General features: G+C 38.2%; 1 protein-coding gene across 1 annotated transcript; it reads left to right on the forward strand.

Annotated features, from left to right (window-relative positions):
- The first annotated feature begins 8 nt into the window (after window positions 1–8).
- LOC306643368 (uncharacterized protein) lies at window positions 9–3,560 on the forward strand. The gene has a single exon (XM_079109452.1). The coding sequence runs from the start codon at window positions 1,269–1,271 to the stop codon at window positions 2,385–2,387; it is 1,119 nt and encodes a 372-aa protein (XP_078965578.1). The 5' UTR covers window positions 9–1,268; the 3' UTR covers window positions 2,388–3,560.
- The last annotated feature ends 10,894 nt before the right edge of the window (window positions 3,561–14,454 follow it).

Raw genomic sequence — 14,454 nt, forward strand, 5'->3', positions numbered from 1 at the left:
GGCCAAATCATACTGTCATATTGTGTACATGTGCAAATATGTAACAAGTCCCAACAATATGTACAACTATAATGGACCAATAAAAAATAGGAAAACAAGACCAAACACAAAAACCTCTACATATTAAACTTAAGAAAAATAATAAAAACAAAACCTATAACTCTAAAAAAACAAAAAAAAATTAAGATTGGAATAAAAGAACCTGTGATCGCCCAGTTTGTGACCATTAGGTGACCCACAATATTCAGTGAACTGCCACTGACGAAAGTGGTATACCTGAGAATTTATTATTATTAAATTCTGAAAATGTGGAAAGAAACATGTTTGGTCTACATTGACGACAGCATGCTCGTGACACTAGGTAAATAAAGATAATGTTGGCAGGGAGGACATATTCAAGTCTTAGAGTTTCTCTACCAAGAGATGCACAAGGGTCAAACCTTTCTTCAGGCAAGGTTAATTCTTCACTGCAGAGAAGCTCAGAGTGACTCTGATTTGTCTCCAAATCGAAACCTGTATTTTAGTGCTGGGATATAAACAACCCGATTCTAACATCTCACTATACCATGTCACCCATTTTAATTTTTCCCGCTTATCTGATCTTACAGCAGATTTCTCCCACAGTCTGTCTCCAAAGTAGCCATTGCTCTAAAAATAATAAGTTTCATGGAATTCTTAAAAAAAAAAAAAAAAAAGCATTTTCAAGAAAGTCACATATTTTGAAGTCCAGCCGTGGCATCTTACTCTAAGTCCGTCCATTCATGCCTGACTCATTTGATAATTGGTCTGGATTTCTACCTTTTGTTAATCTAACTTCAGTTCATTTCCAATATATTATTTATTAGCCAGCTTTCCATCTTTTCACCTCAGAAATATCCTCTAGTTTTACTTAATTCACAACATAGGTATGATATTCCTCCCCCTTTACAATATATGTGTATGGTACTGTATTATTAAAATATATAACTAACCAGGCCTTCCTTCAACTTGGATGATCACCTAGGACAATATATATTTACCAATCCTCCCAAATAATTCAGAGTCATACAAATTTTTGAGAATCATTGACAATCTCTTGTCTTATTAATTTCCTTCATCTTCCTTATGTGGCTTTATTCGTTCTTTATTTACCTTGTTCACTTGTTGAAAGACACAGCTCTATTTTGGTAGTGTCTTAGCCATTCTCTATTAGTTTATTTGAAAACATTTTTGTTTCTATTTTTCCTACCACAGAAATTTTATTTCTCCCAAATTAAGGAGGGGAGCAAATGTTTTATTTTTATTTCATTTCAGATCAATCACTGAAAGGAGCCAAGAAAGGAGCTTCAAGGGAAAAAATTAGTAATATAGACTCATTCCCATTGGAGTTCATGGGAGGAATTATAAGGTCATGCTCAAGTGTCCAAGATATTTGGGAATGTAAAGATCACTTTGAGGGGCCACAGTCTTATCAAGAAGCACATTTCAGTCAGACTCATGAAGATGTACCTGCTTTCAATCAACAGGTATCTCTTACTCTGTGCCACAGAACTGGAAATGAGGAGAAACCATATTACTGTACAGAATGTGGGAAGGCTTTTAGTCGTGGCTCACAACTTACTCAACACCAGAGAACTCACAGTGGTGAGAAGCCCTATGATTGTAGGGACTGTGGAAAGGCCTTCAGCTGTGGTTCAGCACTTTCAAGACATCAGAAGATTCACACTGGTGAGAAACCCTACGAATGTAAGGAATGTGGTCAGTCCTTCAGCTGCGGCCCATACCTTCTGCGACATCAGAGGATTCACACGGGTGAGAAACCTTACGAATGTAGACAATGTGGGAAGGCTTTTAGTTGGATGTCATATTTTTCTCAACATCAAAGAATCCACACTGGTGAAAAACCCTATGAATGTAATCTGTGTGGAAAGGCATTTTGTTGGCGGTCCCATCTTACAAAACATCAGAGAATCCATACTGGGGAGAAATCCTATGAATGTAAGGAATGTGGGAAGGCCTTTAATAAGACTTCAAAACTTGTTCAACATCAGAGAATTCACACTGGAGAGAAGCCCTATGAGTGCAAAGAATGTGGAAAGGCCTTTATTAGGAGCTCAAGCCTCATTCAGCATCAGAGAATTCATACTGGTGAAAAACCCTATGAGTGCAAGGAATGTGGAAAGACCTTTAGCTGTAGCTCATACCTTTCTCAACATCAGCGATTTCACACTGGTAAGAGACCCTATGAATGTAGAGAGTGTGGAAAGACCTTTAGCTACCACTCAAACTTCACCATCCATAAGAAAATGCATACGGGCGAGAAGCCCTATGAGTGCAAAGACTGTGGCAAGGCCTTCACCAGGAGCTGGAACTTCATCCGACACCAGAGGATTCATAATGGTGATTAACTCCATGAGTGCAAAAATATGTACAGGATCTTGTTTGATGGTTTTTGTTTAAAAACTTGAAAATTAAAATAGTAGAACATCCTGTAATGTAATTGTTGGGAAAAGCAACCAATGGCTACAAATTTTTCCAAGTCTCTAAAGATCCACACTTACAACCTTACTGTAAATATTAGAAAAGTTCTTATTTGAGAGTAACTTTGTGATTTGATCTCCTTAAATTGACTATAGTTTTGTTTCATATTCAACTTTGCAACCATTTCAGATTTTACTGTAAAGTATGGTGTATCTAAATCAGTAGTTGAACCACAGATTCTTATTAATTCCTTTATTCCATGTTTGCACTGCCTCCTTTTTATTGTATTGTTATTAATATTAACCTGTGTTTTAGGACCTTCTTTTCTCTTACAGATACTCAAGGTATCTGTACTTTTAAGTACTTAATATCTAAATTTGATATTTTATATAATGGATTTGTATGTCTGTTTTAGAAAGATGGACTTATTTTCCCTTTTATAAAAATACCACAACATTTTATGTGATAGAAAGAAACACAAGGGAAAAATTTTTTATTCCTATCAAAAAATCCACTGTCAATGGGATCCAATGAAATGTGTTTATGAAATATTTACATACCATAATACTATATTTTTGACTATCATTTCTATGCCAAAGAAATTTTCCTGTCAGTAGATAGATCTCTTATAATTGTTAATGGCTTCATTGGGTTCCCTTTGGTGCTGTATTTATCAAACACCGTTGATTGTTTGCTTCCAAGTTGGGAAGATCATGAAAAATATCCTAGATAAACATTTTTCTAGACATATCTTTGTATATTTATCTGGGTTTTTTCTTTTTTTAGGAAAGTTTTTATTGCAAATAATGCACAAATATAATTCTTGTGAAAAAGATTTAAACATAAATTCCTAAGTTCTTATTTCATACCTATCCTGAATCCCTGTATACTCTCCAAATGTAAGCACTGTTATTAATCTTTATGATTCAAAATCTTTTATCTATGGCTTTAAAAACTGTTAGTTTTGTGATAGTACATTTATGCATTATGAAATAAGGGTAGAAATTCTACCTCACAGTGTGTGAAAATCAAGTAAGTTAATAAACCTAACATGCTTAAAACTGTACCTGTTTTATAATAAATATTAAGTGAATATTGGCCGTCATGGTAATAATTTGTGGAACAGAATTCAAATGTGTTGTATACCAGTTTACAGATTTCTTATGGTAATTGTGCTGTCAGTGTTATAAACATTGGGGAGACTTTGACCAGCAATTTCTCTTTATTGGCTGTGAAGAATTAAAAGCACAGACCGACCCTAATGCATATGAAGTATTTGACTCAGGCCTCATCCTGTAGGCTGCATAGACATTATGCAAGCTTGAAACCCTGTGTGGTGAGCACGCCTTTCCAAAGAGCAGAGAGAAGATGTAGAAATGTGTCTCTATAATCAGTTCTAGAAAAAAAGAATGGATGTCTAGGCATGCCTTTTGATAAAATTATAGCAGTAACAAAAGACTTGACAATAGTATAGCTGAAACATCCAGAGGTCCATTTATTGCCCATCCAAATAACCACTGACTTGAACAAATCAAGACTGAAATTACAAAATCTTTGGAAGAAAATGAATGACAAAGAGCCTACTATAGAAAAAATCATGGAAGTACAGTAAATGTTTTATGTCCCATTAAATATCCAAGCCTAAGTGCATGACATATGAAAATATGTGCAAAAATAATTAATATTTACTACTGTAGTGATTGAACATAAAACATAAATTCCCTTTTTAAAGGACAGTGAAATAAATCCAAATGCAACAAAAAGGAAGTACAAACTGCAGAAACTCCGTGAGGTAGGAAAGGACGGCAGCATGGAGAACCAGGAAGCATCTTACTTGAACCACCCCTCCACAGTCTGGCACAGCTTGGTGCCAAGAGACCGCCCCTAGACACAGCCTCCCCTGGTGCAGGAGAGTAGGAGGACCCCACCAGCCCTTGTCACCAACATAGACACCTGCAGCTGTCACAACAGAAAGCCTCCACAGTCTTCACTAATGCTGGGTTCATCTGACAGAGCTACCTGGAGTCCTCGTCACCGTGTTTCTAGAAAAGCAGCCACCACTGTTTCCCCCACTAACACCAGAGCCACTGACACATACACCCCTCTCCTCAGAGTCAAAGACACACTGCTGTTTCCTTAGGGCCCAGGCCACTACCACACACACACCCACTGGGCCCAGAGCCAGCCTTACACCAACCTCCCTGGGACCCGAGCACACAAATTCCTCCTAAGGATGGAGCCACTGCTGTCTCCTGTGCCTGCTCACCAGGCCTGGAGGTGCTACCCTCCCTCCACACAGTGTGCACACCCTGGACCACACTTGGCAGGTGCGCCACAAGGACCACACCTTGCACACTGGCACTGTGACTAAAGTGAAGGCTCCCTTGTGCCACAGTTTTTGCCAAAAGGGATTCCCTTGGCCATAACTTACCTCTTAGTGGGTAACAAATCAGGAGCACTTGCCACTGGCGTGACCATCCACAGACTTGACCACCTGTGGCCTCTGAGTCTTCCCTGATCTAAGCAGATGGAACTCCATAAAGACGCTGCTCTATCCTCCTTGAAACCAAAACTTTTGCTGCATCCCAGGAGTTGGAGCCACTGTAGCAGCACCAGCTGGCACGCTCACACCACCCATACGTGCAGGTCTTCCCCTGCAAAGCAGTGCATCCCATCCGGAAGAGGTGACTTCATCCTCAAATGCACAGACATCGACAGGACTGCAAGAAACAGGAAAGTCGAAGAAACACGATACCACCAAAAGGTCATCTTCCAGGAGGGACCCCAATGGAGATCTCTAAGTTGCCTAAGAATTGAAAAGTGTTTTCAGGAATCTCAGAGAGCTCTAAGAGAACAAGATAGACGGCTTAATGAATCAGGAAAACAATTCGTGAATAAAGGTAATAACTCAGCAAATAAATCAATTACTTTAAACAGTCAGAATTCTGGACCTGAACAATACAAGAAATGAAATGAAAAAATGTGATAAAGAGCTTCACCAGAAAATTCAGTAGAAAAAAGAATCTATGAGTGAAAGGGCATTTGACTGTATCCAGTCACAGGAGGAAAAGTGAAAAGGAGTGGGAAAAAAAGCTGACGAAAGTTATGGAGCGCCATTTAGCAAACACTTTTTTTCCCCCAAAGTTCCAGAAACAGCAGAGAAAGAGAAAGGGGCAGAAACTTTACTTCTACTGGCTGAAATGGACATGCAGGTTCATGAAACGCAAAGTTCCCCAGCAGGATCAAAGAGACGATACTGAGACATAATCAAATTATCAAAAGGAAACGACAAAGAGGATTTTGAAAACAGCAAGAGAAAAGTGACTCATCACATATAGTAAAACCCTCACGCTACTGCCAAATTTCTCAGCAGAGACCTTGTAAGCTAGTAGAAAGTGGTATGATGTATTCATTCTAATACTGGAAGAAAAAACCACCAACCCCACACAACACAGTAATTCTTTAAAATTGAGGGGAGAGATGGAAGTTTTCTGAGACAAAACAAATATCACTATACCTGCCTTACAAAAAATTCTTAATGAAGTTTTCAAATTGAAATGAAAATGTGCCAAGCAGCAACATGAAAGCATAAATATTGCAGGTGAAAGTAAATACATAGACTTACATGCATTAACACAGTAAAGGAGGTCCATAAGTTACTTTCAACACTAATACAAATATTGATAGATACAAATTTGTTACAGGATTAAAAAAAAAACAAATTGTGTGAAAGTTTTGTACATGACTGAGGTGGTTTTTTCCAACTTGGTTGTAACAAAATATTTTATGAAAGTTGAGTTCATCACAAATAGAAATCTTTGATACACACAGAATAAACATCAAAGCCAATCACTACAAAAAAATCTCCAAGAATAAAGAGAGGGATAATCATGAGCAAAAAGCAATATTAAGTCCTCACTTATCAGTAATTATCTTAACATGTCAATGGATTAAATTCACCAAAGACTGGCCATATGACTAAAAAGAAAACAAGATCTAGCAATGTGCTGTATATAGTAGACTCACTATGGAATTAAAACACAGGATGGAAAAAATAATTCATGGTTTCAAAACAGAAAGCAGTTATGATTATAACTTAATAACAAGAAGTATGTTATATTATACTTAAAGTATAAACTGTCTTTAAGTATAAAACCTCTTTAGACAAAGATCATAATAAAAATAGATTCAGTTAAACAGGAACATATAACAATTATGCAATATAACCCAGTATCAGAGCACCTAGATATTTAAAACAAATATCAACAGATCTGAGAGTAGAAATTAATAGCAATTTTTTAAAATTTATTTTTATTGTAAATAAATGGGATCCATCGTTTCTCTGTACACGAAGTAGAGGCATGCCATTTGCGTAATCATACATTTACATAGGGTAATAGTTTTTGATTCATTCTGTTACTTTTTTTCCTTCCCCCCACCCCTCCCACCCCTCTTTTCCCTCTATACAGTCCCTCCTTCCTCCATTCTTGCCCCCCTCCCCACCCCCCATTATGTGTCATCATCTGCTTATCAGCGAGATCATTCATCCTTTGGTTTTTTGAGATTGGCTTATCTCACTTAGCATGATATTCTCCAATTTCATCCAATTAATAGCAATTCAAAAATAATAGGGGACCTTGATACCACACTGACAATAAGGAGTAGAAATTCATATAGAAAATCAGTAAGGCAACATTGGACTTGAACTACACTTCAGACCAAAGGAAACTAACAAACATACAGAACATTCCATCCCACACTGGTAAAGCACAGTCATCCCTCAGTATCCTCCCTCAAGGGACTGGTGCCAGGAACCACCAGGATATCAAAGTCCATGAATGCTCCAGTTCCTTATATAAAGTGATGTAGTATTTGCTACATGCATTCTCTCCTTTCATTTCAATCATCTCTAGATTACTTAAAAATGTGAATACTCTGTAAATAGTAGCAATCAAAACACTGTAGTGTTGGCATAAAAACAGACACATAGACCAATGGAACAGAGAGCCCAGGAATATACTTACACATCTACTATTAATTAATCTCTGACAAAGATGTCAATAATACAAAATGAAGAAAGGACAGTCTTTCAGGAAGTGGTACTGAGAAAACTGGATACCCACTTGCAGAAGAATACAGCAGAGCTCATCTCACACCACATACAAAAAAATAAACTCAGAGCAGACCAAAGACCCAAGGGTAAGACCTGAAACTAAATTATGCAAAGAAAAGCGTGATGGTGGAAGTTTCTTAGAACTGCTCAGGGCAATTTTTTTTTTTTTTTTTTTTTTTTTATTTAATGACAAAATCACAGGCAACAAAGGCAAAAACAGATGAGTGGAATTACATCACATTAAAAAGCTTCTGCAGAGAAGTAAATCAACAGCATCAAAAGGCAACCTACAAAAAGAAAGAAAGGCAACCTACAGGATGGGAAAAAAACATTGGCAAAATATGTATCTGCTAGGAAAACTACTACAGTTCAACAGTAAGAGATCCCACAGTGTACCAAGGGGGACATGGCAACTGCAGAGTTAAAGGGCAAGTCATAGTAGTAAATGCTTACATTGAAAAAACAATCTCAGATCGATAACCTGGTGTTACAACTTCATGATTTAGGAAAAAAAGGAAAAGCTAAATCCAAAGCTGATAGATAGTAGAAATGATGGTTAGAGCAGAAATAAATAAGAAACTGTGGAAATAGAAAAAGTCAGGAAAACCAAAAGAAAAAAAATCAGTAAAACCAAAAGATAGTTCTTTGAAAATAAATGAAATTGGCTAACTTCCAGCTAGATGGTCTGATAAAAAAGAAGGCTTAAAAAAAATGGGCTGTTATACCAATTATACAGAAATGAAAAGGATGAAGTGTCCTATTAACAGCTATACACTAACAATAACTTAGGTAAAATGCACAAATTCGTAGAAACGTAACACGTCAACAATAAATTGTGAAGAAATAGAAAATCCGAACAGATCTGTAACAAGTAGGAGACTGAATTAGTACTCAAAACCTTCCTGACAAAGAAAAGTCCTCAGTAAGGTGGCTTTGCTGGTGAATTCCACCAGGTGTTAAAGGAGCAACAGAGGGAGACTCAAAATGGCAGACTAGAGGAAGTGTGCATCTTCAGTTGCTCTGAGGTGCGATTACAGCAGCGGGAGGACTGCTTTCAACAAAGTGGACTGGAATTCAGTATCAGTGAGAGTCCCTGAGAGCCTCAGAAACGCAGGTGCAGTGCACAAAGGACAAGAGGGCACACTGGAGCCAAGCCAGCTGCCACAGCGGCATCAGCTCCGCTTCACACCAGAGGACAGGGATAACATAAACACACAGACACAAAACAGGCAAATTTGGCACAAAAAGACTTATAGAACAGAAAAGCAGCCTGAACTTAGTGGATCTAGAGGCTGCACAGCAAACAGGTTGGAAAAGTGCTGTTTCTCACCTGGCAAAAGTGGAGAGGTGAGGCGGCAGCCACCTAGAGGCGTCCACTCTCCAGCTCACTGCTGTGGGAGGCTGCGAGATCAGAGCGAGTGTTGCCGTTCTGCCCCAGCGAACACCCACTGCGAGGCCTAGCACGTACTTGGCAGTACATGACTGAAACAGGCACAGAGAAGATTGTTCCCCGCGGCTTCAAGTCAGAGAAATGGAGGGGCATGCAACTCACTTTCCCTTTGAGTGCTGGCCCATGTACCAACTGGAGGGTGGCAGGAAACTGAACAGGCAGGTGTGAATATACTCAGGGATGAGCTTGGAAGGTCACACTCATGGGCAGCGGAGTGTGACACCCGTAGAGGGTTGGCTCCCCCACCCCACTGGTAGAGTCTTAGGAGGCTCCTGAGATCCAGACTCCCAGCAGAGATCAGCCTCTGCTTGGCCTTAGGAGTTGATGTAATCTCCCAACAGCCAGGTAGAGCTAAGCCCCAAGTACCAAAACTCCCCATTTGGAACTCTGCAGCAGCCCCACCCTGGGAGTGCACCCATCTGATCTGTTCAGAGAAAACTCCATTGACAGCACTTCCCATTCTGCCCTACCTTATACTAATGAGAAGGAAAGTTGAAAACTGTTTCAACCAGCTTCAGTTCTAGGCCACTCCTTTGGCATCTTGGTGAGAACTATTTTAGTCAGCTATTTCACTGCTGTGACTAAATGATCTGACCAGCACAGTTATAGAGGAGGAAGAGTTTGAGGGCTCATGGTTTCAGAGGTCTTAGTCCATAGAAGGCAGCTCCATTCCTTGGGGCTTGAGGTGAAGCTGAACATCTCGGTGGAGTGTGTGGGCAGACAGAAGCAGCTCACATGAGATCATGAAGCAGAGACTCCGTTTGCCAGATACAAATATATGTACCCCATGGCCACGCCCTGATTCCCACTTCCTCCAGCCACACCCTACCTGCCTCCAGTTACCACTCAGTTAATCCCATCAGGGATTAATTTGCTGATTAGGTGAAGACTCTCAAACCCCAATCATTTCTCCTCTGAACCTTCTTACATTGTCTCACATGAGCTTTTGGGGGACACCTCACATCCAAACCACAACAGCAACACAAAAAGAAGACTTTAACAACTCCCAGTCCTTGCTTTCTCTGAGCTCTAGGAAAACTAGAAAGGACCGTCAGACATAAGCAGTGATCATACTTCTTCCTCAGCAGTTTGACCACCTCAGTAGAGACAAGTCTTGCAACCTTTAAGAAGACTATACATCATGACCAAGTTGGTTTTATCTCAGGAGTGCAAGGATGGTTTAACACATGCAAATCAATAAATATAATTCATCACATAAATAGGATTAAGGACAAAAATCACTTAGTCATCTCAATACTTAAAGCCTTCAACAAAATTCAGCACCCATTTATGATTGAAAAAAAAAAAAAAACACTGAAGAAACTTGGGATAGGAGGAACGGACCTCAACATCCTAACAGCTATACATAACAAAGCCAAAGACAATTTTATGGTACATGGGGAAAAACTAAAAGCATTTCCTTTGAAATCTAGAATAAGACAAAGATGACCACTTTCACCACTCCTATTCCACAGAAATTCTAGCCAAAATAATTAGGCAAGAGAATGATATGAAAGGAATAATAATAGGAAAGGACAAAGTCAAATTATCACTGTTTGCAGATGATATGATCCTATTCTTACAAGACCCAAATGCTCCACCAGAGGACTGCAAGAGCAAACAAACAAATTTAGCAAAGTGTAGGTTAAAAAAATCAATAGCTTTCTTATGTGCCATAAATGAATCTGCTGAGAAAGAAATCAGGAAGAAAATCCCATTCACAATACTCTCTCAAAAAAATTAACAACCCTAGGAATAAATCTCACCAAGGAGATGAAAGACCTCTACAATGAAAACAACAGAACACTGAAGAAAGATACTGAAGTCACATGATGATGGAAAGACCTCCCATGTTCTTGGGTAGGCAGATTAATATTGTTAAAAATGGCCATCTTATGGGCTGGGGCTGTAGCTCAGCAGCAGAGCACTTGCCTCACATGTGTGAGGCACTGGGTTCACTCCTCAGCACTACATAAAAATGAACAAATAAAGACATGCTGTCTACAACTACAAAAAAAATTTTTTTAATGGCCATAGTACAAAAGCAATATACAGATTTGATGTAATCACCTCCAAAATACCAAATGACATTCTTCAGAGAACTAGAAAAAATTGTCCTAAAATTCATTTGGAAGAATAAAAGACCCAGAATAGCCAAAGCAATTTTAAGCCAGAAAAAAGCAATGCTGAAGGAATTACAATACCAGACTTCAAATTATGCTACAGAGCTATCATAACAAAAACTGCATGGTACTGGTATAAAAAGAGACACATAGACCAGTTGTATAGAACAGAAGACATAGAAGTAAACCCACACAGACACAGTCATCTAATCCTTGACAAAGATGCCAGAAACACACATTGGAGAAAAGACAGCCTTTTGAACAAATGGTGCTGGGAAAAGAGGTTATCCATATGTAGAAGAATGGGATTAGACCCTTATCTCTCACCCTGCACAAATAGTAACTCAAAACGGACCTAGAAACTAGATGAGAAACTATGCAAATCCTGAAAGAAAATGTAGGGTCAACACTCCAACACACACACACACACACACACACACACACACACATATATATATATATGAGAAGACTTTCTCAGTATGAGTCCTAAAGTTCAGGAAATACTGCCAAGAGTTAATAAATCAGATGGCATTAAATTAAAAATCTGTACAGCAAAGGAAACAAGAATATGAACAAAGAACCTACAGTATAAGAGAAAATTGTGCTAGCTACTTTTCTGACAGAGGATTATAGATAATACAAAATATAAAAACAATGCAAAAAACACCAAAAGAAACCCCAATTAAGAAATGGGCAGAATCAAACAACATTACCCTATGTAAATTTATGATTACACAAATGGTATGCCTTTACTCCATGTACAAACAGAGAAAAAACATGTATCCCATTTGTTTACAATAAAAAAAGAAAAAAAAAGAAAAAATGGGCAAATGAACTAAATGGACATTTCACCAAAAATATATGAAAAAATGTTCAATATCATTAGCATTTAGGAAAATGCAAATCAAAACTACACTGAGATTTCATCTCATTCCAGTAAGAATGGCAGCCATCAAGAATACAACTAATAATAAATGCTAGAGAGGATGTGGAGAAAAAGGAACACTTTTACACTGTTGTGGGATTGTAAATTAGTACAGCCAACTATGGAAATCAATATGGAGTTTCCTCAAAAGACTAGGCATGAAATTATGACATCTGCCAGTAAATGGATGGAACTGGAGAATATCATGCTAAGTGAAATAAGCCAGCATGTGCTCTTTGGTATGTGGATGCTAACCCATAACAAGGGAGGGAAGATCAGAAGTTCACTGGACTAGACAAAGCAGAATGAAGGGAAGGGCCTGGGGATGGGAATGAAAGACAGTGGAATGAATGGGACAGAACTTTCCTATCCTTATATGTGAATACATGACCAATGTAACTCCACATCATAAACACCCACAATAATGGGGTCCTAATTGGGCCAAGTTATACTTATTCTATTATGTATAATATATCAAAATACATTCTACTGTCATGTATATCTAGAAAGAATGAGTAAAGACTAGGCATGGAACCACCATATGTACTGCTGTACCACTTCTTGGTATTTATCCTAAAAAATTAAAGTCATCATACTTCAGTGATACATGCATACCCATGTTAATAGCAACGAGTTCACAAAAGTCAAACTGTGGAACCAGCCTTGGTGTCCATCAGTGGATGAACGGGTAAAGAAAATGTATGTATACACAATGGAGTTTTATTCAGCCATAAAGAAAAGTGAAATTATGTCATTGCAGGAAAATGGATAGAACTAGAGACCATCATGTTAAGTGAAATAAGTCAAATTCAGAAGGTCAAGGGTCATGTGTTTTCTCTCATATGCAGAAGCTAGAGAGGAAAAAGGAAAAGTAAGCTTGGCTAGATCTCCTGAAAATCAAAGGAGGATCAAGGAACCAAGGGACCAAGGGGTGTGAGGTGGGGAGGGAGGGAGGAAGTTCCGGGGAATGATACTGGCCAAACTATTGTTATATTGCATGCACGTACAAATATGTAACAACAAATCCCAACATTATGTACAACTATAATACACCAATATAAAATGTGGGGAAAACATTTTTAAAAGTAGATTTTAGAGATATGACACAAAATTCTAAGCTCACCTTCACTCTTCAGATGGAGTATTGAGTAAAATATATGTGATCCAAATCCTGAAATAAAAAAACCCCACTGATAATAAAATCCTGTAAATTCTACAGGAGACATCAGTCTATGCAGGAAAAGGTCTCCATACATTATGGTGAATTGTGGGAAATAAGTCAAAGCACTAGAAAGAGACTAACCTCTGTGGATTAATCAAGCCCTGGTAGAGTGCATTTTGCAAGTCTAAGAAGAGAGGAAATCCTAGTTAAACCTGTAAAGACTAAGCAAAAACCAGGCAGACTCCCAACTGGCAGAAATATGACTCTAAGGCAACATCCAGCCCTTCAAAAGTGGTCCAAAAGGAAAGATAAGTGGGTCCTAGATTATTCTACAAAGGTTATAAAGATCATTCTTCCACAATATGTTAGAGCAAGTAGGACTGCTTACTCAGTGTCCAAGCAAGAAACATGAAACAGGACTAAATGGTACAGCAGGAAAAATTCTTTACCTATATTGGGTTTTGGCTGGGACTCTGTAGCAAAAGAAAGATTAGCAATAGGAAAGTATATAAATTTATTTAATATAAGTTTTATGTGACACGGAAGTCTTCACAATTGACAAGACCTTAAAGAAGCAGTTTGAGTCAGATACTTACATACTAAGTTGGACAAAGTGTAGGAAATTGTGAAAACATGAAAAGACAAAGAGATTGAGCTAGGACAGTTAACGATGGAAAAGTGACCAGAAAGATAAAGTGTAGTTTAACAAACTTGGTACAGATTTCTCTTGGCTCCAACTCTCTATCCCTGATGATAATAATGTTTTCCTTGGGCTGGGGTTACAGCTCAGTGGTAGAAGATTGCCTAGCATGCACAAGGCCTTGGGTTTGATACCCAGCACAGCAAAAATAAAAAGAGGATCCTTCCTTTCTCCAGATGCAAGGACTGTACCTCTTACATGAAAGTTTTATCTCCTGCTTTCAGAAATAAAAGGGATGATCAGATGCCCTTCTTGAAACTGTTGCTTTTCAACTGCCTTTATCTCAATCCATCTGCCAGAGTGGCATATTTTGAGGTGGAATGTTCTGAACTCCTTCAAAACATATCTCATGGATAAGAAAATATTATAACAAAATTTCTAAAATAAAACAGCTCAAAAAGTAACACAAAACTCTTCTCCTGTGCTTTATGATACAAATTTGGGAATTATGTGACTTCAATAAAACATATTTGAAATAGAAATGTCTGTTTTCCATTTGCACCGTTGTATCTTGGAGATGG

This window comes from Sciurus vulgaris (assembly GCF_902686455.1).
Source record: "Sciurus vulgaris genome assembly, chromosome: 13".
Lineage (NCBI taxonomy): Eukaryota > Metazoa > Chordata > Mammalia > Rodentia > Sciuridae > Sciurus > Sciurus vulgaris.